This window comes from Anastrepha obliqua, chromosome 3 (genome assembly GCF_027943255.1).
Source record: "Anastrepha obliqua isolate idAnaObli1 chromosome 3, idAnaObli1_1.0, whole genome shotgun sequence".
Lineage (NCBI taxonomy): Eukaryota > Metazoa > Arthropoda > Insecta > Diptera > Tephritidae > Anastrepha > Anastrepha obliqua.
Window position 1 is genome coordinate 60,619,993 of NC_072894.1, and position 25,412 is coordinate 60,645,404.

Genomic DNA, 25,412 nt, shown 5'->3' on the forward strand with positions numbered 1-25,412 from the left:
TATAAACGACTATTATTATAAAAACTTCTCATACAAAATTTTCGATTTTTAGATATTTATGGAAAATTTTAATAATAAATCGCAGGGCACTGACCTAAAAATAATAACATTTCGCTAGAATTTAAACTCATTGCAATGAAACCGAAAAAGAAAATGTTGGCATTTTATGCAACGAAGAAAATAATAGCAATATATCTGCATTACCTTGACGACTAATACATAGCACCCTAAATTTATTTTTTCGAAAATATGACAATCACTTTTCGGTATTTCACATAACTAATATTTATAAGTAAACCATGTTTTGCTACTCACAAAGCTATTAGCAATAAATGTGACATTAATAACTACATTATTATTGATGATGACGCCAAATAGTAAAAAATCAACAGCGAAAAATTGCAAATGACCAGCTTCATAGTTTCCTACGTCAAAGCAAAGTCACATTAACACATAAAAATAAAAAGTATAAAAAAATGAAATATCAAACCATAAAAAATAAGCAAAAGATCAGTAACGTCAAACAAAAAATGCAAACGGCAAGTAATATCAATAAAGATAAATCGTATATATACAGTCAGTCTAATAAAAGCGTGACAGCCATAACTTAGAAACCATTTGACCATTTCGATTCTGACAAACTGCACCGTAATATTAATTAATTATACGGAAATATTCCATAAAATGTGTAGTCACCACCGTTAGTTATAATGGCTTCACATCTTCCAGTAATACTTTGTGTTAATTTCTGCGCAAGTTGCATATAGTTTTTCCGTAATCGTTTGACCTTACATATTTTTTTGTCTGAGTTTTGCTTAACCATTGCCCAAACATAATTACATTTGCAAGATCATCTATCAAAACCTCTGACTAAATTTTGAATTGGCATCAGTTGTTAAAGCCGAACCGAACCGAACCGAACCGAACTCTTTCAAGGGCCAAAGTAAGAAGCAAGCAATGATTTCTGCCCAATAGTTTTGACATCAGGCGATCCTGAAAGCCAATCCAACATTTCAATACAATTTTGTTGTTTCTACTCTACGCACCTTCGGCTTCGATTCGTTACCTTCGGGATCGTTATCTTCTTGTATATTATAAGATAGCAAGCAGCTGAGAGTAATAATTCTGCAAACATCAAAACTGCATTCAAATAAATGACCAAACTCTTTTTCGGAAAAAGAACCTTAACGGGAAGTTTAACAGTTCGTTGAAGTTGTCGATTATGAGCAAAGATTCATCCATGGTGAAAGATTCATCCATGAATACTACGTCTGCCCAATTCCGTTCTGAATTTGCCTTAGCCCAGTCGTTTTTCAATTTGTGATATTTGTGCGTGTACATTTTTTCAACGTGCTCTATAGTTTGAGGCCTTTTGCATGAAAATATCCTCGAATCGTATATTTTGATATATTAACACCACTTTTCCTTAAAACTGCTTCAGCTTCACGCAACGAGAAACTCAGCTTTCTCACAAATACATCAATGATGTTCTGTTCTTACTTTGAAGAGTTATTTTCTTTTAGATTCTCACCCGGAGAAGACGTCAACGTTTTTAACTTCTGTATAGGATTGCACACATTTATTTATGAAGCTCTTCGACTTTTGCAAATATTTTCCTGTAGACGCACGCAAAATTTTTGGACCTTTAGGGTGTGTACATAGATACACTAGTTCAAGTCGTTTTTCATACAGGGAACTCATTTTGTAATATCAACTTACGCTTTCTAAATTTCCCACAAAACTAACAAATTGAACAAGGCGTATCGCGAAGAGGATGCACCTATTTAGCAGCATTTAAATTTTTTTTGGAATTTTGCCGGTCACGCTTCTATTAAACAGACTGTATATACATGCATACGTACACACCTGTGGATGTATTGGTGTAAAATAAAATCCTACACTTCCTTACAATTTGAGATTTAGTATATAAATTGTAAGTGAAACCATCACCGCATAACAACAACGCCTCAGAATTATTGGCGGCGCATACACCACTCCCGTCAGTTAGCAGCACATCCGCAAAAGCGCGCACATCTCAAGCCACACTCGCTCGCGCTGCATATGCATGCATGGATGTGATGCCAGTATCGTTTTTCAGCAAAAACAATTCACGCTATTTCAGCTATTTGCATGATGATAATATTTATTTTTATATTTTTTAAATGCCAACTTTTTCAAAGTACTTACTCTTCTATTTTTCTTAGATTTTTTATCATTTATTTCTATACTCTTTTTTATACTCGTTCGTACGCGTATGTATGCTTGTCAGCCGCTATCAACTGCGCGTGCTCAAAACATTTGACGATTCTCACGCAGAGCAGCGCGCGTGCATGGCAATTTTAAACGCATCACTCATATAAGTACTACGTATTAACTTACATAAGCGAGTAGGCTGACATGATTAACATTGCACTTAACTGCTATCGACCACCCACCATGCCGTTGCGAGCATTTGTACTATAAACGTATTTTGTTTTTGTTGTTGTATAGTAAGCTCAATTAAGTTAAGTTCAACTGTGGTCAGTTAGGCAAATATTACGTTGAGCTGAACTCAATTAAGTTAAGTTTAATTAATTATTAATAAACTATTTTAAGTCCAGTTGAAGGTAGGTAGGCCCACCTCTTTAATGTTGGTTTCCTTGCCGTGGTGGCGAGGCGTAAGTGATGCTTTAATCTTACTCGGAAAACTAACTTAACTGAACTAAGAGGGAAGTTACATAACCAAAGCCAACCAACTACTTCGATATCTCATCACATCCTCTCCTTTCCCCTTTAAATATTTCATAAAGAACTCGCGTTTAAATACTCTTAATTAAATTATTGATTTGGGAGTGATCTTGCACCCCACTTTTCAGTTTCTTAGTCATTTGAATTTTTTTTTTTCATCGTCAAATCGTATTCTACACTTGCCTTCATTCTACGTTTTGCTTCCGATTTTACGGATCTATACACTTTGAAGTCACTATTTACTTCGCTCGTACGATCCAAGCTGATGTATGACGTCTTAATTTGGAGGTCGTATCATCAATGCCACACCAGAGCACTTGAACGCATTCAAAAGAAATTTATTCGTTTTGCACTCAAATCTTTAAACTTCACTGATCCGATTCCTTCATATAATGTGAAATGTACATTACTAAATTTAAAATCCTTACAAAGCAGAAGATGTATACTTTCACTCTACTTTGTTTTGGATATCATACATGTGACAATTGACTAGCCTTTGTTCTCAGATTAAGTTAGGTTTTTGTAGCAGTCTATTTAGAACAGCAACTCCCTTAGATCATGTAGGTCCCAATGATCGGGACACATGCCACGACCATCGAGATGTTCTCTCTTGAGAGGTTGACCTTTTATAATCTATTTATGGCCAAATTAGCCTGGTTGTAACACAAGTATTTTCTTCTCTCCATGGCCTATTAGCTTCCTGGAGAATATTTCATTTTATCCTTTATTTGCACGTTGCCATAAGAATTCCAATATTGCCTCTGTTTTCAAGCAAAAGGAGGTTAGTACCTTTTCTGGCTTATCGGCCTTGCAATTTCCTTCCTTCTTTTTGTCCCGGTAGTCATATAAGACTGATCTTGAAAACGGTGATAATATCATTTAGAGCTGCCAGGCATTTCTGAGCAACCTTTGATCTTAGTATAACTGCCTCCATTGATTTGATGGCGACGTGGTTATCCGAGAAGATATTTATTGGAGTTTGTTACGGCGTGTATATTAAGGTACACGGCTACCTCCTTTATAACTAAGACTTCTGCTTGGTAGACGCTACAGTACTTCGGAAGGCGGACAGATGATTCTAGTCCTAATTCTTTTGAAAAAACTCCATAGCCTGCTTGATTTTCTAGCTTGGATCCATCCGTGTAAAAATTTATTTGCCCTCTTCTCCATGTCCTTTGAGTTTGATACTTTCTTCTTGACGGGATGCTTGTCTTGCACTAACTAATTTTCTTAGAATTCATTATCACATAGTTATGAAACTTGTATATATTATATATGTAATAATCTGTGAGAAACTTTGTATTTCTAGATTCACTAAATAAATAAATAAACTCAGAATTTTATGAGTCAGCGAGTGGTACAATATCTGGCTACATCTTAACGGCTCTCTTCTGACTCTGGGTCTCGTCCAGAAGTAGAATAATCTTTCCATGGCCAAGATCTATATCTCCACTTTCTAATAACTCACAACAAACCTAAGACCTAATCATAGGGAAGATCCTAACACTATCCGTTCCGTCAGGGATTGCCTCCACACCATCAGATCAGCAATCATAAGAGAGTTCGTGGCGAGTTTTACATCCAGGACCACAATGAGTTATGATGCTAAGTGTGATAGTGAACAACAGCTACAACTTACCCTAACCTAACTGGGCCCAAACGTTTACCCAATTATATTACCTTGACCATTATTTCGGCCTTATTCTTACTTCATCTTAAAACTACTGTGCGCTTGTGTTGCCAAATTTTTAATCAAAAATAACTTCACTCACCTGTTGATTACCATCATCTTCCGTCACCGGCAATAGTTTCACCGTGCTGCCATTAGCCATATTGAAACTGCCACTACTCGAAAGATTTTTCAAATGAGGTGTGGATGCCACAATTGCATTGGAATAGTGAAATTCACTACCGCTAGCCGCCTCATGACTATGATAATCGGAAATTATATCGTTTAGTGTATTGTTGCTACCGCTGATGGTAGTAGCACCACTAGTGCTAATGCGTCCCGAAGCTGCAGTGGTACGCCCGCTAATTGTACCATTACCATTCCCAATATGTCCACTCCCGCCAGTAAATCCACCAACCCTACTTCTTATTGTGCCGCCACCACCACCACCTGTGCCCGTTGTGGCTGTGATGGTTGATACTGCCGATATGTAACTACGCGTTGTTTGCGGTGATGGCGTGATAATCACAGCGCCTCTACCACTACCATTTTCGAGTTGCGCCGCATCATCGTCGCCACTTCGATGCATATTTACCCAGGATAGACGATTGTGTTGTCTGCGTTCCATTGATGCCGGATTACTATCCGACTGTGCTATACTGCTGGCCGAAGGCCGATTGTGCTCGGTCGACGCATCCGCGCCAATCACATAAATGCTAGTCGCATTCGAATCGGTGCGCAAACGCATGGGTGCGGGTGGAGGTGGTGTTGGTGGTACGACTGTGTTGCTGCTGATATGTCTGTGCATGTTGTTCATCGTCATTGGCATTGCCTGTCGGCGCTGTAGCTTTAAATGTTCATCAAGAGCTTCATCACTAGATCTGCTGCGATATGACGCCGCCTTCATGCCACTAATGCAGGCAGTAGGACTTTTGATGTTTAACACTTGCTCGCACTAAATGCCGTGGATGCACTAGACCAACGTGCTGATGGGTAGACAGAGATAACTGCCGAACAGATTCCTTTGACTTGAGTTCAAAACAACTGGAATTAGTAAAAATTGAAATGGAGATTATCATGAGAAGTTTGAGTAATTTAAGGGATGTGTGTGTAAATTATGTTGCTTAAAAAGTAGATACCAAGAATAATCAAGTGAATCATTTAATTCGCAGGAAGCACTTGTGTCTGAGATATGCACACATGTACGTATGTATGTATGTACAATATATGTATAATATATTTTCTCTAACTTCACATTAGTTCACAACAACACAAACCACTTTGCTTGGCCGCATTAGCGCTCGCAGGCAAAACAAAAACCAGTTTATTTTCTTCCCTCATCGTCTGTTTTCAATGATTTTTGCACAAATCGCTAAAAGCTTGTTTGATTAGTTACCAATCGTTTGTATTTAGCTGCCACTTAGCGCGCTGATACGTTGCTGATAATTAATCTACTGTGGCTTCCTCTATGTTAACATTAACAACAACAACAACAACAACAACCACAACAAATTTGTTAAATGAATCACACATTCGTAAGTTTTCGTTCAAAACTTTTTTTTCTACATAGAGCGCTTGAATCTTCATTCATTGAAGCTGCTTATCTGTTTCCGCCGTGCTTGGAACTCCGAATGCCAACAACAGTGACAGCAAATGGAATGGCACGGTCACTTTTACTATCACTTCACTATCTTTTATTTATTTTTTAATATGCCAGCAGAGGTTGGTTAAGGCACTGACGACACAGAAGAATACAAATGTGGAATAAACTTGCATACATGCATATGTATGTTTACCTTTTGTATGCATACATGCCTATGATTAACATACAAATACATGAACAAAATGCTAACAAAGTGTCATAATAGATTCGCCTCACAAGCTGAGTGGAAGAAGGTGATTTGGTGGAGTGCTTGAATTGAATAGCTTTCAGAAGCATTTATGATGATTGTACAATAAAATAAATATAATTTATCAAATAAGATAAGCGGCGCGTTTTCACTTTGTAAATATGTACATACATATGTATTACATGTGTAATGAATGACAGCACTACAAAAGACACAAAACAAAACATTTTATACTTTCTCCAACCGCTACCATTCTTATAAGGCGCGCAACCAGGAATTTTTTATAAAACTCTCTTAATCTTCAAAAAATAATAATAATAAGACAAAAAAAAAGATTTGCTTTAATAAAAACAAATTAAATACAAATCATAATGGACTTTGTTCCATTTGTTGCATTTAATCACCTTAAAATCAAAAACAAAAAACAGATAATTTGCTTTCGACTTATTGCTTGTTTTCCGTAAGTTTTTCTAAAATTCTTTCCACCGTGGGAGTTTGAGTCTCCATATAAACTTATATATAAAGATGGGCTGCCCCATTCAAACGCTCTTGTGCTCATGTTACTTTTCTATTTTTCGTGCAAAACATCCACATATCCACATATTATCCAATTAAAGCTCATTCTCTTACAAAAACCATACAAATTCAAGTTTTAAACCCTGTACAAATTAAAAAAAAACAAATGTAACAAAGTTCCGTCAAAATTGCAAAGAGTGTTTCCTTGCCCGATACAATAAAAATTTCGAGCTTTTGTTATATGGACATAACTGCTACCCAAAAAAAAATTATCAAAAATCAAACGATTTTTGAGACATTTCAAACTTGCAGTTTATTATACCAAAATTCAATGGGCTATTCAAATTGTTTGAAATTTCGATGATGTTTTTTGTTTTTTGTTTGTCCTTGTTCACTCTTCTTGGGTCCCAGGCCCTATGGACAAACTCAATCTTGGTTTCGTTAATCTATTTTACTTTCCGATAGGGTAGGTGATTAGCCTGCCGCTCTCGAAGTGTAACCAATTAAAATCGGCATACATTTTGTTAGGAAAATTACTTTTATGCAATTCAAAGTAAAAAATATTTGAAAATAATACAAAATAAAGAATAAATTTACTTTTGTTCGATATGACCATCTTTTGCCTTGACTATGGCCTCGAGATGGTCCAGAAACGAATCGCAAGCTGCCCGAATCTGACTTGCAGGTATTTTGGCCCACTCGCGGAAAATGGCCTCGTCACTGGTGAATCTTTTAGTTCGAACCATGCTCTCCGAAATGGCTCAAAGAGAATAATCCATTGGATTCGCGTCTGGCGAATTTGAGAACCATGGCTTCAAAGCAACCTCCAGCATACTTTCCCGATAACATTTCGCATTTACCTTGACGGCAGGCTCGATGAAAATGATTGGAGAGTGCCCGTCTGCGATTACAGCAACCCAATCCATAATGTGTGCTGCTTCCTGGTGGCCAATCGATGACTCAAATTCTCGCATGAACGATCGGTTAAATAAACCCTATCGCTTTGGGAGTTTACGAATTGCGCAATTAGAAAAATTTTCTCGTCAGAAAACACAATGTTCGGAAATTGACCGCTTTCGGCCAAGCGAAGCAACTCCTTCGCTCTCTTAAGTCTGACTTACTGCTGGTTTTGTGTGAGATCTTGCGCCTTTTGGATCTAATAAGGCCTGACTTTGAGATCATTTTTCAGTATGCGGTGGATGCTACGGTCAGATATTTTCAGTTCTTTCGCAATTTGATTGGCACTTCGTCGGGCATTTCGCTCATTTCGCTTCTTCACTTTTTGAACCATTTCACGTGACATTGCAGTCTTTTGATGACCACCTCAATGACGTTTCAAGTTGCTACCAGTATCATTATAACGAGTAATGGTACGATAATTAAAAACTTTATTTACTTTAAGGTGCTCGAGGTACTAAAAATTTCATTGCGATATCTATTAATAGTACCTCATTCTGGTATCTCTAATTTTACTTGAAATAAATTGAAAGGTGGGAAGATTTGTAGTTCGACTTTAAGGTCTTTGAAACCATTTTTCTCAACACTTTTATTTTTTTGAATTATGACAATCTTGCAATAAATAAGCGATATTTACTAAAGGCTCTACACAGGTTGTTTTGTTATCGATTATAACGACATTAAGGTTACATTATGTGACTAATTTCATGACGAAAGCTCCCTCACAGTTGGGATCCAACTGGACGCCCCAAGAATGGCAGCTATTTTTTTTTTTTGTTTTTTTCTTGCCTCACTATGAAGGTGTGACTAAACGTTCAAACAAGCTAGTAAATTTAAGAAAGTATTAAACATCTTTTAGTTCTTTTTCTTCATGAAATTAACCACATAATGTAGCCTCAAAGTCGTTATAGTCAGTAAGAAAACACCCTGTATGCGTATGTTTTTATTAAGATCTGCTAGCAAAACTCATAATATAAAAAGGTTACTTACGTATTTTATTTTTAAGCTTTAAGGTGAAATCAATTTCTTATCCATGAAATAAAGCCTCTCAATAATGCCGCTTATTTAATTAAATTCAAACATTTAAATTTTTAGCAAGTTATTATTTGTTATTAACTTTATAATTACCCTCGTCATCTACGACTTTGCCATCTAGCGTGCCAATTTTCAACGTCATATCAATAAAAATAAATTCATTTTTCAAATAGAACTTTGAAACAGCAATTCATTGATTTTTATTAGGTTTTCTTTTCTGTTGAAAATTGCTAGGTATTTTTGGCCAAGTTCAATAAAGCGCTCCAGTGGCTTTGATGGGGCATCCGATATTGCCAGCAAATTTTGGGGAGGAAACGAGAGACGTAATAAAAAATATTTACATATACACAGTATGTTCAATAAATAACAGAACTTTTTATTTAAATCATGGAACACGTAGAGCTATCTATTAAACTTTAATCATATTGAAAAGATACAAGCGTCAGCTTTCAACCGCAGCCAACTTCATGTAAATCGTTTGACACGTTAAAAAGTTACGCGCCTTTTCTTGTCAGTATGTTTCGTGCTTGTGTCGTAAAAATACAATGGAGCAAAGAGCAAATATTAAATTCTGTGTTAAACTTGGAAAAACATTTAGTGAGACGTACGAATTGATGCAAAAAGGTGATGATTGTTTAGCTCGTTCAAATGTATGTAATTGATTTAAACGATGTAAAAATGGTCGTGAAGATTTGAATGATGATGAAAGACCTGGTCGTCCAGAAGCAAGAAATCGTGCTGAATTGAGGGGAAAAGTCCGCGAAATCATTTCTGTTGAAAACGATCCAGATTTTCTTGATTCGATCATAACTGGTGACGAAACATGCTTCTTCAAATATGACCCTGAAACTAAGCGTTAATCTGCAGAATGGAAGACGAAAGGGGAGCCAAAAGCAACGAAGTTGCGTTTTCAGAAGTCAAGAATAAAAACAATGTTGATCACGTTCTACGATTCCAAGGGTATTGTAGACAAGGAATTTGTTGCAGAAGGTCAAACTATTAATGGAGAATACTATTTACAAGTTTTACATCGTTTGTGGTCAAGAATTGTTCGTGTAAGACCTGAATATCCAGAGGGGAAACAGCTGGTTTTATTGCTTGATAATGCACCACCTCACAAAACCGAAAATGTTCGTGAATTTTTAAGGCAAAAACCTATTTGTGTCATCGACCACCCTCCGTATTCTCCTCATCTATCACCATGTGACTATTTTCTGTTCTCTAAATTAAAAACTGCCATGAAAGGTGCGTTTTATGATGATATTCCAGCCATTCAAGCAGCCGTGACACAGGTGTTAAAGAACATTCCCTTAGATGACATAAAAATTGGTTGATCGCTCTGAACGTTGTATCGAGTTAAATGGAGACTATTTTGAATAAAAAATAACTTTCAAACACAGTACGATACGTGTTTTATTCTACATCTGAAAAGTTATGTTATTTATTGAACATACTGTCTATATATTTACTTTTCCTGCTTCTTGATTGACGCGAAAACCGCTTATGCGATTTGGCAGAAGAAAACAAAGCGCACCGGTCTTTTCTTTCTCGTGCTAACCGGGGCAACACTTGGAAACACTAAGTGAAGCCAAATCCTTCTCCACCTGCTCTTTCCAACTCAGAGATGCAAACATTCCTCTATGCAAGTGATTATTGATTTTAAGCAAATATTTAACGGCAATTACAAGACGTTGAAAAGTGTAAATTTGTTTATTCTGACTAATTGACGCCACCCACACACAACAGGCTCTGCAATGTATATTTAAGTGCTAATGAAAAATTGTGAGTCTTATCATCAGACACATTGTTAGAAAAAGATGCATCATGCATTCAAAGGCAGATATGAACGAACACAAATATTTAGTAGAATTAGATGAAAAATGTGAAATAATCACTTCCAAGGCTCTCGACACATTAATTGAACAATACTTAGTGTACAATTTTCATAAAAAATGCGATCGGCAATGTGCAATTGTTTACCATTAATTATCACGCATAAACAACAAGAACAAGAGTAATATGAAAGGTATAACTAAAATAACGGTCAATATTTGGCGACTCAATGATAAAATTTTTTTTGCTCATTTGGCATTGACTGATTACAGTCACGGCATCCGAAAAAATAAACACAGAAACAATCAAAAGCAAACACACGTTTATTGCTGCACAAATATGATACAAACAGATATTTAACAAGATGGGCATGATACGAAATGATTTCCATATTAATTGAGCCTTATTTGTGCGTTAGGGTAGATCGTTATTGTATGGGTAATATTTGAGTAATTTGATCGCAACCAATTGGTGATGCTATTTTGTTTAGATCTAACATTAATAATTATAAAAAATTTATTATACGCAAGGTGGTGCAAAAGTTAATCGCCCTATAAAATTTATAATTTTTGCAAATGGCGTCATACGTCAATCGTATTGGACACTAAAGAATTGCAGCAAACAATCAGATAAACAATGAAACGCGTAAAAGTAAAAAAAAGATTTCCATTACTCAAACTCCGTTTTATTTAGTAAAATAGCTATTAAAAAAAAATTGCACTATTAATTTTGCGCCACCTTGTGGAACTGACTTATGTACGACTACGATTATACGCCATTGTGTTTAAGTGCCGGAAAGTTTTTTAAATTATAGACATAGTTCCAGGATTTACGAACTTTGTGTGCAAAAGATCGTTTGAAATTAGAGTTTCTCTTTTTCCATGTAAAACATCAATAAATAATTGGCGCTTACACTTCGGTTAGGTGTTTGGCCGAGCACCTCCTCCCATTTGTGGCGTGCGTCTTGATGTGCACAAACGGAGGGACCCACGGTTGTTAATGTTGTTGTTGTAGCAGCATAAACATTCCTCGAGAAATGCTGCTGAAGTGACAGCAGTAATAATCTGGTTTGTTCCGGTTACGAGGAACCGACTGTCGTGGGAACGAGGGACCTACAGTCGACTAAGTCAACTCCGAGCGGCAGATAGATTTTTTATGAAAAGTTTTTTCATAGCAGAAATACACTCGAAAGTTTTTCATTATCTGCCGAGAAGCGACCGCTATTAGAAAAAACTTTTTGTTTCATCCACTGCCAAAAAAATGGTTAGCATGTCTTTGTAGTGTGCTATTCGTTGGCCATAACATTATTGTCGCCTTCATTTTCGACGAAAATAGATCAATAATGGAGTCGCACTTAAAACATACCTATCATGGACACACTCATGGGGATTTTGCCCCTATATGTGTGACCATTTTTCCAATTCGCATAGCCATCGAGATAAGAATGCGATTTTTCTGAAAAAAAAAAAAATTTTTCTAAACTGTTCATCATTTTCTAACTGATGCAAAGCGACAACGAAGCAATTGATCATTTGCATTCAACTTCTAGGCTAATTGCTCCTCAAACGCAAATTCAGCCGAGACTTCAAGTAGAATTCTTCTCACACTAGTGCTCACTTTATAGAAGTATGTGTAAACACCACGCAGTTCATAGCCATGCCAAAAAGCTGCAATAAAATTAACTTCTTAAAGATGGGAAATAAAACACCTTCTAGTTCTCCGAAATTCAAGAGTTCTGCGAATCAAAAAATAAAATTCTTATCAGATTGTGCTGCAATTGAGAAAAATACAAAATATTTTTGGAAACGAAATTTTTAAGTGAAGGGGTGAATGCACCTTCCACTCATTTTTTAATCATCAATCATTCCCCGCGTTATTTTAATGAGCTAAAATCTCGAAGTAAAAAGCACAAACAGTTGAACAAAGTAATGAGGTTGAAGCAGTACTTCACGCATACGTACATACATATATATTTACATAAGCAAGTTAGCATTTACATATCTACAAACACAGTTCTCAAAATCATAAAAGTAGTGAGAAAATCTATCGGGATCCATTACATCAATCAACCAAGTGGAACTTAATTTAATTTTAAAATAACAAAATACTCGTACACTTGAGTGCCGCCCAGTCTTGAATGAAATGAATTACTTAAGCGTTAGTAAGTAACCACTGAAAGCAAACAATAAAAAAAGAGGAGCAACAACTGGAACATAAAACTGCGCTTCTACGTGATAAGCCAACTGCGAAACTCTTTACTTCTATCTATATGTATACATGCATACATGCCAACATGAATGCATTTGTAACAAGTTATAAATAGGTTAGAAACATCCAGTTTTTCTCTACTCTTCCCTTTAGTGTGGAAGTCCACGACTATTTACTCGCCAAACCGCAAAAAGCATAGAATTCGTATTACCTGTTAGGTATAGTGAGCACGAATTTATATATATATACGTATAAGTATATGCATATATACATATACATATGTACATGTATATGGTTGGACTTTGTTGGTTCTGACTTGTGTTCTGTTCACTCAAATTGAACGAACAAATTTTAGTAAGAGTTCTACTACAACACACAATACCCGCCGACTGCAGCCATGCATAACTGAAATTGCCTGTGCGACTGTCAGGGCCAGTGTCAAGTTGGACCTTAATTTGAAACAACAAAAACTGAACCGCAAAATACATATGTAAGCACATTTCACAACTGAGAAAAGCCGGCAAAAGAAAATTAGTGACAATTTACATACTTATGAACCCAGCAGTAATAATTTCGTGACCGTCTTCAAAGTACAATGCGTTTAAATAACTACAGCACAGAGACTTATTGACAAGTTTTCACGATTTTTTTGTTTCTTATTTAATGGTAATAACTTTTCATAAAAATATGGTCAGCTCTCCTACAAAAATTATATTCGTTTGGAGCGAAAGAGATCCATTGTTTTTGAGTAAGATTTTTACGCAAATGGTTTAAAACTGTTTTATGGTCGATCTTTAGCACCCTTTAAATCGAAACTGAATGGAACAAACAAAAAAGAGCAAAAGAATTTATTTAGTGTAAAATGTCGCCTTAACATCGAGCATGAACTTTAAATTGTTTGATCGATACTTTACAAGATGCAGCCATCTACCTATGGTAATAACTTTTCATAAAAATATGGTCAGCTCTCCTACAAAAATTATATTCGTTTGGAGCGAAAGAGATCCATTGTTTTTGAGTAAGATTTTTACGCAAATGGTTTAAAACTGTTTTATGGTCGATCTTTAGCACCCTTTAAATCGAAACTGAATGGAACAAACAAAAAAGAGCAAAAGAATTTATTTAGTGTAAAATGTCGCCTTAACATCGAGCATGAACTTTAAATTGTTTGATCGATACTTTACAAGATGCAGCCATCTACCTAGAAAATAATGGATTTCTTTTTCCACAAACTATTGTAATATGAATCGAAAATTCAAACTTTGGGCAAATTAAAAAAAAAAACAATCAACAAATCTTCATCGAGTTTCAAATTATTTAATCAGAATTTTTAGAATATGCAGTTTTATAGGCCATTGGTTTTTGATACCATAAAATTCAAGTTTGAAGTGGCTAAAAAATTGCGTCGAATTTTGTCATTTTTTTTTTTTTTTTGTTTGTTTATTTTTTGTTTTTTGTTTCGATGGCCTTGCACATTTTTTTCATAAATGAATACTCGAAAATGTTTTATATACAAGAAAACACCCATATCTTTTGTTTCTGACTCCCAGACTATTGCAGTATTTTTCAGGCTAAACTGATAGCAAATATTGCACATTGTGATGCGAATCCGGGAAATGATATATACATTTTCACTTACAGCCAGGCGGTTAGAAAATTCCTAACACAGCAGTCAATAACCTTCAAAGTAGCAATAAAATGCTTCACATCTCTTAAAGAGATCATTTCATCTAAATGTAACCTGGGTTCCAGACAACAATCTGACAACGGGGAGAATCAGAGAACCGATGAACTAGCGAGACATTTCCTAACGAGAATATAGAAAAGAACTTCTACAAACATGTAAGCTAAATTCTTTTTTTTTTTTGAAAAATTTTTAAGAGTGCCGAATGAAAGATGTAGTGACGAACCCACCTACAGAACAATTGTGGCAGACTCTCAGTGCTAAACATACAGCATTCTTGCTAAGACAAAGAGAGCCTAGCTTTAGCACACGGATTTCCATAACTCCTTTAAGCGGACGTATAACATTAAGACACATAACTTCTGTAGAATTTGTCTAAACGAAGAATCCACATATAGATTCACCATTCTAGGCAGACAGCTCATCAATGAATTGGAAGATCTGAGTACTGGGGAAATCAGGGATCTTCTAAGATTTTGAAATGTTCCCATAGTTTTTTTTTTGTTTTGAAGATCAGGAAAAGTTCCCCAAGCATTATCACAATGGGATGTGATCCTGACCTGAATGTGTACCCTAACCTAACCTAAACACCCACCACTTTATTATTCCAAAATTTAGTAGGCCTGCATACTCTGCATACTCGAAATTTGTATAGAAATTTTTGTAACTTTCTATTTTTCTTTTTCTAATTTTCTTAATTTTTCTAGAATTAAAAAGTTTGAAATTTCGATGAAAATTTGTTGAGTTTTTCTCTAACTTTTACAATGTTTTAAACTACAGTTTCTGTTAATTTTTCATAATTTTTTTTTGTTTTTTTAATTACATAAAAAACAAATTGTGAAAACTCTATATAACTCTAACTATAAATTCTGTGCTATATACATATGTATATAATATATTATATATATATAATTGGCGCTTACACGGTTTTTGGGTGTTAGGTCGAGCTCCTCCTCCTGTGCTATATAACTAATTATCAAACACACTGCATGTAGTGAAAAATATTTCAAGCTGTAGAGTTACACCAACAAGCAAACAAAAATACGAGGTGTGGCTTCTAAAGAATGAAGCTTACACTACTATAGATGATGTATATATGCATCAGACGCCAGGAAACGTCAGCTGTTTGAAATCTGCAAAGAATAAGATTTGTGGCCATTGAAAAAGGGAGAAAGAGCACGACAGATGAAGACTTTTATCACTCTTTCTAGCATTAAAAGTTTCGCATAAAGCGTTGTGGGAATTGAAATAGGATGTGCATTGAAGGAGATGATCGGTAAATATGTATGAGATCAAAATAAAATGTATTACAACATCAATCTTCTTGTTAGCCAATAGCCAACCAATAGCCACACCAACAAATAACAATTGGAAGAAGGTAAATGGAGGAACGTAGCTACAGAAGCTATGCTCTGACAAAGACTGGATCTTAATGGTGAGTAATAGTTCATAGCTATACCAAAAATCCAATGAACGCCAACTAAATATTTGGGCGAATAAGAGATTACGCATTAGGGCGTGTGAGTTATAATTACTTTTATTAATTGAAAAAATCATATGTGGTATTTTATATGAAATTTAACATAGTTCAAATGTCTACTACAGTTTCGAGCGAAGGCACAACCTATATATGTATATATTTTAATTACATTTTAGCTAGGTAGACTGATCTCTACGGGCTGTAGTCGATTTAAGCTGAAAATTTCAACTGTAATTCTTATCTCCTACATCAAAACTTCTCAGCATTTGGTACGCGAACCACCGATGCACTACGAAAATGTCCATTGATTGAGAAGAGATAGAGTTATAACGAATAGCATGATTAGAAGTCTTCAATGGATCAAAGTAGTTTCAGTTCTGAACATTTCAAAAATAGTTTTGAAGACTACCTTATGAATATGTTCATGCTTTTGTACCAAGATATTGATCATTATCGTTTTGGCTCTCAACATTTTCACGGCGGAGCTGGAGCTGATTTGTTACAAATAGCGAATAAAATAATTGAGTTCATAAAGATCAGTTGGAGGTTTAATATTAAGTAAAGTTAATTAAAGTTTTTTATTTTAAAAAATATATTTGGATTTTTTAATCCTTTTAGTTAAAATAGGGCACAAAAATTTACATGCAATTGGAATCGTTGCGATAGCGGCGAAATATTAGCAAGCCCCTGCATGTTAGTAATAGGATGTCACAATTATCTGATTTCCATACTAAAAATTATTCCAGTAAAGGAATACTTCGATACCTTAAGATACACCAACACCCGATTTGCCGCACTGAAAGTAGTCGTTCGAGAGTCTTTAAATTAGCGAAGTATACCAATAGCAATTCGAAAAAGAAAATGGAGATTCCCAACTCCTAAATATTCCTTCGGTTGACGAAATGGTGCATAAATACTTTGTTAATTGTTCGGATAGATGAACCCACAAGTACATATGTATGTGTTACCTCCGAATAGCAGCTATTTATTTTTTTTTTGCAAGAAGCTTTTTCACGACTGAAATACACTCGTAGATTTGCCATTGCCTTCCAAGGGACGACCGATATTAGAAATCAACTTTTCTATATTTTAGTGTTTCATGCCCGCAGAGGATTTCCAACGCGGACATTGCCGATTGGTAACCATGCACAAACCTTAGACTCTTCAATACTATAGCTCTTCTGTACCCTCTATTTTATCCAATCAGAAATATCACGCCGGATTTCAGAATTAAGTTTTTTGGCTTGTAGCTCACGCCAATTGCGAACTCTCTGGTATGAAGAAGAGATTGTTTAAAGGTATTTGAGTTTTAATATGAAAAATTTGCATGCGCCAAATTTGCATATATAATAACAAACAAACAATACTTTTACTTTCATTTAATTGTCTGCACTTTCATAGGCATTTTAGCTTAAAATGCGCGTTCTTCTCGCTTCATCCGAAAAACATGGCTTTAGAAGGTTTCGTAGAATTATTAATTTCGAAACTATTTCCAATTTTTGGTTAGTAATTCGCAATCGAAATGCAATAATTACTGTTTATTAAGTTTTTTAGCCAGTGACCTTTACGCATATAATAAAATGATGCACGGTTCAATTTCCTACGTTAACAATTGCCACAATTTCTTGTTAATTATTTATGCACATATAAATGTGCATATGAATAGATATATTTACATGGATGAATTTATTTGTTTATATGAATAAATGTGTGCATGTATGAATGTACGTTCAATGGCTTGTGTTTCCTTGCACACTCCATGGTATTAAAAATAATTGTTTGACGGTGCATAACAAATAGAAGACTGAAAACTAAATAAGACATACAAATAGTAAATTGGCGAAAATTGAAAGTGGGTTAGTAAAACATTAAATACAAAGCATTTATAAGGCGCTCCGACTGTATTGTATACTTGAATGTACATTTGTACGTATTGTACGTGCATACATACACACACATACATATGTAAAAGTGGCCTATTGTGTCTATTGATATGTGATCACAGTCACATTTTATGTATTTTGCTCTCATATGCTCGTCGACTCTATTTTCACGGAATTAAAAGAGTTTTTTTCATTTCCTTAGTCCACTCCCTTATTTTGTTTGCCATTCTTTAAATTTACCGCTACACAACTGATGTTTCAACATGAAACATTGAATTTCTCGTTAAGTAGTTCACAATAGTGATATTTGATTCGTCAATTTTGTAGGCTGGTAGCGGATTTCATTTTACATTCGTCAACATTAAATTAAACTATTTCATGTTTTTTCTCATATAAATTTAATGCAAAACAAAAACTATATATGTACATATGTGCATTAGAGCGATCTAATTTCTTTTTTTTTTTTTTTGATAACATTCCTAGCAGATTCGGATTTTGCATGTATTATAATTCTACGAAAGAAAATCCCCTAGAGCATAGTAGTTATAAACTCAATTGTATGTCCCCCAAATTAAAAGAAGCGATTTTTATTTAATATGAAGTTGAAATTGAAATTTGAAAAGTCGAGCCAAGAAGCACAGAGAGATTTGGTAACTCCTAAAATACCCAGGCTAAAAAGTCCATTGTATTTAAAGCTCTAGAAAGTGAAAGGGTGTATATCCAAGGAGGAAAGGAGAGAATAAACAAATATGATAGAATAGAACGATAGAAGTCCAGTTTGAGAGAACGAATATTACTCATTCTTAAGACATCAGAACCCGAAATTCGTAGCCTTGTACTAGCAAAGACAGGACACTCAGAGAGAAAATTCTTAGTGTTATCCGCCTCTTCTAAGCTGCTTGTCTTGCTTGTACAGGTACTCAATGATCCCGATGGTGGTTATATGTTGGCCCCATGGTTTGTGTCCTGTGCTAATACCGATCATCGAGCAAATGTCTTTTTGCCTAAGTTTTAGAAAAACGCTCGATACTTTTTTGTTTGTGCCTGTCACAAAACACTTTCCAGTTCTGCAGTATTCTAGACCGGACCATCGCTCTTTATGTAAATTGTATACATAATTGCTGACCCACTTCTTCAGTCCTGCAGAAGTAATTCCGATTATTGGTTCTGGACCCTAGGGGGTAACCGCTGATCCACAGTTGGTCAATTCATCGTCAGTTGCATTCCCTTGAACACCGCAGTATCCCAGAATCTATATAAGTATCGGGTGTTGTATGTCGGTTACCATATTCAAAAAAAAGAAGCAAAATGACATGAAATTATCTAGCAGATTATGATAAAAAATGCACTCCAACAATATTTCTGTCTCATATTATCATTTTAAGTTTTTAAAACACGCCCGATAGATGGAATGACTCACATATAAATGCAAATTAAAAAAAATAAATAAATAATTGCAGCGCACACATCTGTTAGGTGATTGGCCGAACTCCTTCTCCTATTTGTGGCGTTCGTCTTGATGTTGTTCCACAAATGGAGGGACCTACAGTTTTAAGCCGATTCCGAAAGGCAAATGGTTATTTATGAGGAGCTTCTTCTTGGCAGAAATACAATCACTTACTTTATGATAAATAATTTGTTACTAATTTATTTTGCAACCACAAGTTTTGGCAACATATAATCATAAACTATTGCGAAAAGGTGACCAAAAGTTAGAACAGATATTCATTTACTGCTTCAGTGGCTCGGTGTATTAAAAAAGCTTGTAAATTGTCAAATCGGTTGCAACAGCCATTGTTGTTGCTTCTGCTGCTACTACCGCTGGTGTTGTTGTGCTGCTGTTGTTGCATGTGCAGTGTAGCAGGTTCATTTCAACCCAAGGCAAGTTCACTTTAATAAAGAAAAAACAAAAGTTGCAATTGCTACAGGTGCATTGAGTCTAGATAATTTGTGGCTAGTTTCATATTCTATATACATAGCTATATACGTAAATATTATATGTACATACTCGTATATGTATGTTCGCATACTGTATCGCAGTTTTACGCTACAAAGGCCGTGGTAACGTTCAAGTAATATTGAAACTTCGAAATTAACAATTCAAATTTGTTGTTAAATTGCATTTTGTGTTGTTTTTACTGCTGTTGTCGTTGCTGCCATTGCTACTGTTGCTCTGGCTACTATTTTCTGGTTATTGATGCAATGAACGATCTTGACCCAGTAGCAGTAGCAGTCTAGTTGCAGCCCCAAAAGTCTGGCGATAAGCAGCGGCTCTGTTGTGACGGCAAAAAATGCGTGCACATTAAATTGTCGCAAATGCTCACATTAAAATTAGCTCAACTCTGATCCACGGCGGTCGGTCAAAATGTATATGGATACTCATATACAAATGTGCTTATATGTATGTACATACATTCGTACATATGTATGTATGTATGTATGCAATTTTTAAATGAATTTCAGTTGTGAAAATTATGACATTTTCTGTCAGTTATTTGTTCAGTTGTAATTTTCAAGGTGACTTGGAAGCATTTAAATTTTTCATAACTTTTTTGCACATGCTCGTTTATAGATCTTAATTTTTTATGTGTTTAACTATTAAAGAACTGGTAAAATTAAATTTTAAAAGATTTCAATGTTAATGTGGACAATTTTATTGCTTTATCGCACTACGCCTAAGAAAGGTAAATATTTTGTGTGGAAACTCTGTGACATATAAATTACAGTGGACATCCAGAATTTTTAATCGAAAATCTCATTTGTCTACAAAATTTAGGCAATTTTTATTGCTATGTATTGGGAGGTTGAATTAGTTTTAAAGGTTTTTTTCGAAGATTTGGGGCTTTATTGTGAAAAAACGGTACAAAATATTTTATTTGAAGTATTGGCCATCGCTAGCTACAACTTTCGCCCATCTTTCGGGCAATTTCCGGATGCCGTTTCTCCAAAATTCTGGCCGCTGCTTGGCTATCCATGACTCAACCCATATTTTGGTAGCCTCGTACGAGGAGAACCGCTGGTCCGCCAAATCGAGACTCATAGGCCGGAACAAATGATAATCGGAGGGAGCTATGTCTGGACTATACGGCGGGTGGGGTAACACTTCCCAGCCAAGCGTTCCAAGGTATTTTTTGACAGGTTGAGCAACATGCGGCCGAGCGTTGTCATGTTGCAAAATAACCTTGTCGTGCCTTTTTACCGTTTCCGGCCGTTTTTCTTTCAATGCCCGGCTTAAGCGCATCAATTGCAGTCGGTAACGATCCACCGTGATTGTTTCGCCCGGTTGGAGCAGCTCAAAATATACGACGCCGACCTGATCCCACCAAATGCAGAGCATGATTTTCTTGCCGTAAATATTCTGCTTGGCCGTCGACGTAGATGCGTGGCCGGGCAAACCCCATGTTTTTTTGCGTTTTGGGTTATCGTAGTGGATCCATTTTTCGTCGCCAGTCACCACCCGATGCAAAAAACCCTTCCGATTTTGTCGCTCGATCAGCAATTCGCACGTAAAAAATCGCCGTTCGACGTCGCGCAGCTTCAACTCGTACGGGACCCAATGTCCTTGCTTTTGGATCATTCCCATCGCTTTTAGACGCTTGCAAACGGTTGATTTATCAACGCCCAATGATTCAGCAAGCTCTTCTTGGGTTTGGCACGAGTCCTCGTTTACCAATTCCCCCAATTCCGCGTCCTCGAACTTTTTGGGCTGGCCAAGACGCTCCTTGTCTTCGGTGTGAAAATCACCACTTTTGAATCGTCGAAACCAGTACTCACATGTTGAAATCGACGGAGTATGGTCTGGGTAGGCCTCCTGCAGCAATTCACGGGCTTGGGCTGTATTTTTTTTCAAATTGAAGCAGAAAAGCCCGCAAATTGCGTTTCGACGGCACGAAAGTTGACATCCTCGGAGCACGAAAACACTGCGTTGTTTATACTTCAGCGAAATGACAGATACTGATAAACAAAGCCTAGGGATGAGGCTTTGTCATGAATATATATTCAGTATTGCCAACGCGATAAAGTGATAAATAGCGCCATCTGTGTGTCATCTTTAAAACTAATTCAACCTCCCAATAACTTCCTGAAATTTAAGATTTTACTTAAGTTTTCTGAACAGTGCTTTTTAATTTTTTACTTTTATTTTTACCATCGCCTTAGTTAAAGACGACCAAGTACGGGAGTGACACGAAAGATGAAGAGTTCTCAAAAAAGTTGTTTCTGTTCCATATACCTATGCAATCAATGCAGAATATTATTATATGTTAATCAAAAGGAGAGCAAAATGCATAAGTCTATAAATATAAATCATGGTTTTCCAATACCATTTCCTTGCCTTTGTGGACATTTTCTTCCGTTGAAGACGTTGATGAGCGACCAGATCGGGGCAAATTTTCTACGACTTCTCGGCCCTCTGCAAAAGCCTTATACCACTCGTAGACCTGTGTTTTTGATCACTCGCCATGGGCTTTCTGCAACATTTTCAACGATTCGGCACATGAAATCCGGTTCAAAACACAAAATTTGAGACACCCACGGGTAGAGTTGGGTTTCGGGAATTTCCCGACGGGAATTCTCGAGAAATTCTCGATATTTTTCCATCCCGAATCTCGAGAATTGAAATTTTTAGCATTTCGGGAAATCCCGAATCTCGAGAATGTTTCAAAATTTCTCGAGAAATCCATTTTTTTTTTAAATTTTTGTTGTCAAATATTAAGAGAAAAAACAATTCTTTCAAAAGTAAAAGAATACACATAAATAAAAAAAATAAATAAATAATTGGCGCGTACACTTCTGTTAGGTGTTTGGCCGAGCTCCTCCTCCTATTTGTGGTGTGCGTCTTGATGTCATTCCACAAATGGAGGGACCTACAGTTTCAAGCCGACTCCGAATGGCAGATATTTTTATGAGGAGCCTTTTCATGGCAGAAATACACTCGGAGGTTTGCCATTGCCTGCCGAGGGGCGACTGCTATTAGAAAAATGTTTTTATTAATTTTGCTTTCACCGAGATTCGAACCAACGACCTCTCTGTGAATTCCGAATGGTAATCACGCACCAACCCATTCGGCTACGGCGGCCGCCTAAAGAATACACATACATATGATTAATACCTGGAAACACCAAACTGTAACGGCCATTATGTTACAAAGAATCGCACACTACATACTGTTTCGCAATTAGAAATGCTTTGAAAATAGTCAAGCAATTTCAATTTGTTCGCAGACTGCACAGACGACGTTTGTAAATTTATTTTTTGTAGTGAGCGGGTGCATTTCATTTTGTGGTACCTGATTAAGTATAAATTATACACCGTATAATAAAATATTTTGTGGTCCAAATATTACTTATTTTTAAGTTTTGAATCGACGTATCGTTGACTGTGAGTACCGGTTAGTTACTTCCGTTAAAAAACAAAATTTAAAACAAATTTTGAATTTTTAGCATTAAAAATCATGAGTTCAGAATACGAATACGACCAAGTGTGGCAGCTTTTCAAGCGATTTGACGACGAAGCAATAAAATCATTAAATGCAAGTCATCGTCAACATCTGGACTTCACCGTCACATGGAGAGGATACACAACATGAAGCGAAGGGAACATGAGGCTCCAAAAGAACAGCCACCAGCCAAGAAGACCCGAACTCTTCACAACTTTTTCAATACTTCTTCCTCGCCTGAATCGCTTGAACAAATTGTTGCAAAATTGGCTGCAAAAGATGGAATTCCAATAAACGCGATAACAAAAAGTGAGTTCATTCGTAATAGTATCAGCCGCTTAGGATTTCATCTTCCAAAGTGTCACAAAGCTGTTCTGGGTTTGGTTATGAAGTACTGCACGAAAATAAAAAGCGATTTGAAGATCAAAATTGAAAATTTTAAATCTGCACAGCGTAAGTTCAGCTTGAGCATCGACGAGTGGACAAGCGTGCGAAACCGACGTTACATGAACATCCATATATATTATGACGATGGACAATCTGACAACCTTGGCCTGGTTCGCATTCAGGAATCATGTCCCGCTGAAAAAGTATATGAGCTCGTAAATGCAAAGCTTTCAGACTTCAATATAAAACTACAGTCCGACATCGTGGCTATTACAAGTGATGGTGCCAGTGTCATGATCAAATTTGGGAGACTATCACCAGCGCATCAACAGATTTGCTACAATCACGGCATACATTTGGCGGTCATGGAGGTAATGTACCAGAAACGAAAAGTCGCAAACAGGATATACGATAGTGACGTAAGCGATGGAGACGATTCGGATGATAGAGGCTCCGATGAAAATGAAAACAATGCAGCCAGTACTTCATTTTCCGACATTAATGCGGAAAACGCTTCCGATGACGAGGACGACAATATCGTATTTGTTGCTGACAAGACGGTCACTATAAAGTCTGCATTTGAAATCGTAAAAAAGGTTCGCAAGATAGTTTTGAAATTCAAGAACTCGCCTGTACGGAATGCCATCTTGCAGGATTATGTTAAAGAGGTCGAGAAGAAAGAGCTTTTCTTGCTGTTGGATTGCAAAACACGTTGGAATAGCCTGGAAACTATGCTGGCCAGATACATTTGCATCAGCAAGCATGTTCGTAAGGCGCTGGACACTCTTAATTTAAATTTTATGGCCACTACTGACGCAGAAGAAAAGTATTGCGAGGATATCATAAATGCTCTTAAACCTATACGTGTTGCTGTAGAAGCACTTAGTCGCCAAAATGTGAACTTACTTGCTGCCGATTCTATTCTCAAATTTTTGTTCACAAAATTGGAGAATCAGCACACCGAATTGGGCAATCAATTCTTATCCAGCCTAAAAAAAAACTTAACAGCTCGTAGACCTAGCCGTTTGTTATCGGCCTTTAAATATTTACACGATCCAGTTAACAGCTCTAGTGACAAATCTGAATTTTTCCACACCTGTTCTAAAACAGAATTGATAAAAGAAGCCGAAAACTACTTGGTTCGTCTATTTTTTACGAGCATTCAAGAAGACCAAGCAGTGTCTAGTTCTGACGATGATGACGTATTTGCAACCAACAACGTCGATGAAGAAGATATGGCGAAACAGCTTGAAAAATACGTTCAGCAATGCTCAAAACCGAAAGCAAACATTGCGCGACATGCGGCGAACCAGATGTTTTCGTCGCTTAGAAACGAGCTAAAACTATATGAAAATACTGGAGAGAAAACACAAAATGTTGAAAGACTGATCGGGGCTTTTAACACTGTTAAGCCAACATCGACTCAAAATGAGAGGAATTTTTCTACAGCGGGTAATTTTGTGTCCAAAAAGCGTACGCGATTGTCAGACGAAGCCATTGACAGTCTGTGTTTTTTAAAACACCATTTTGGGAAATAATGTTTACAATTACTTTTTCCCCCTATTTTAATAAGTATAATCTTGAATTATTTTTATTTTGAATTTGTTTGTAATTATTTTTGTTTCACTTTTTTGTTTGCAATAATTGAAATAGTAATATTTTCAAATATTTTTTTATGTAATTTATACTTTAATAAAAATAAATAAAAATAATATTTTATGAAATTCATTGCTCTTACACTGGTTT

The 25,412-nt window shown here is 36.1% G+C and overlaps 1 protein-coding gene across 2 annotated transcripts in view; it reads right to left on the bottom strand.

Moving 5' to 3' along the window:
• Positions 1 to 25,412, bottom strand: part of LOC129240193 (sodium- and chloride-dependent GABA transporter 1-like) — a 147,234-nt gene that overhangs the window by 61,256 nt on the left and 60,566 nt on the right. For both annotated transcript variants that reach the window (XM_054875815.1, XM_054875814.1), the window contains exon 2: positions 4,500 to 5,440. In XM_054875815.1, the coding sequence (XP_054731790.1) occupies positions 4,500 to 5,303 (804 nt within the window). In that variant the 5' untranslated portion in view covers positions 5,304 to 5,440. The remainder of the gene's footprint in view (positions 1 to 4,499; positions 5,441 to 25,412) is intronic.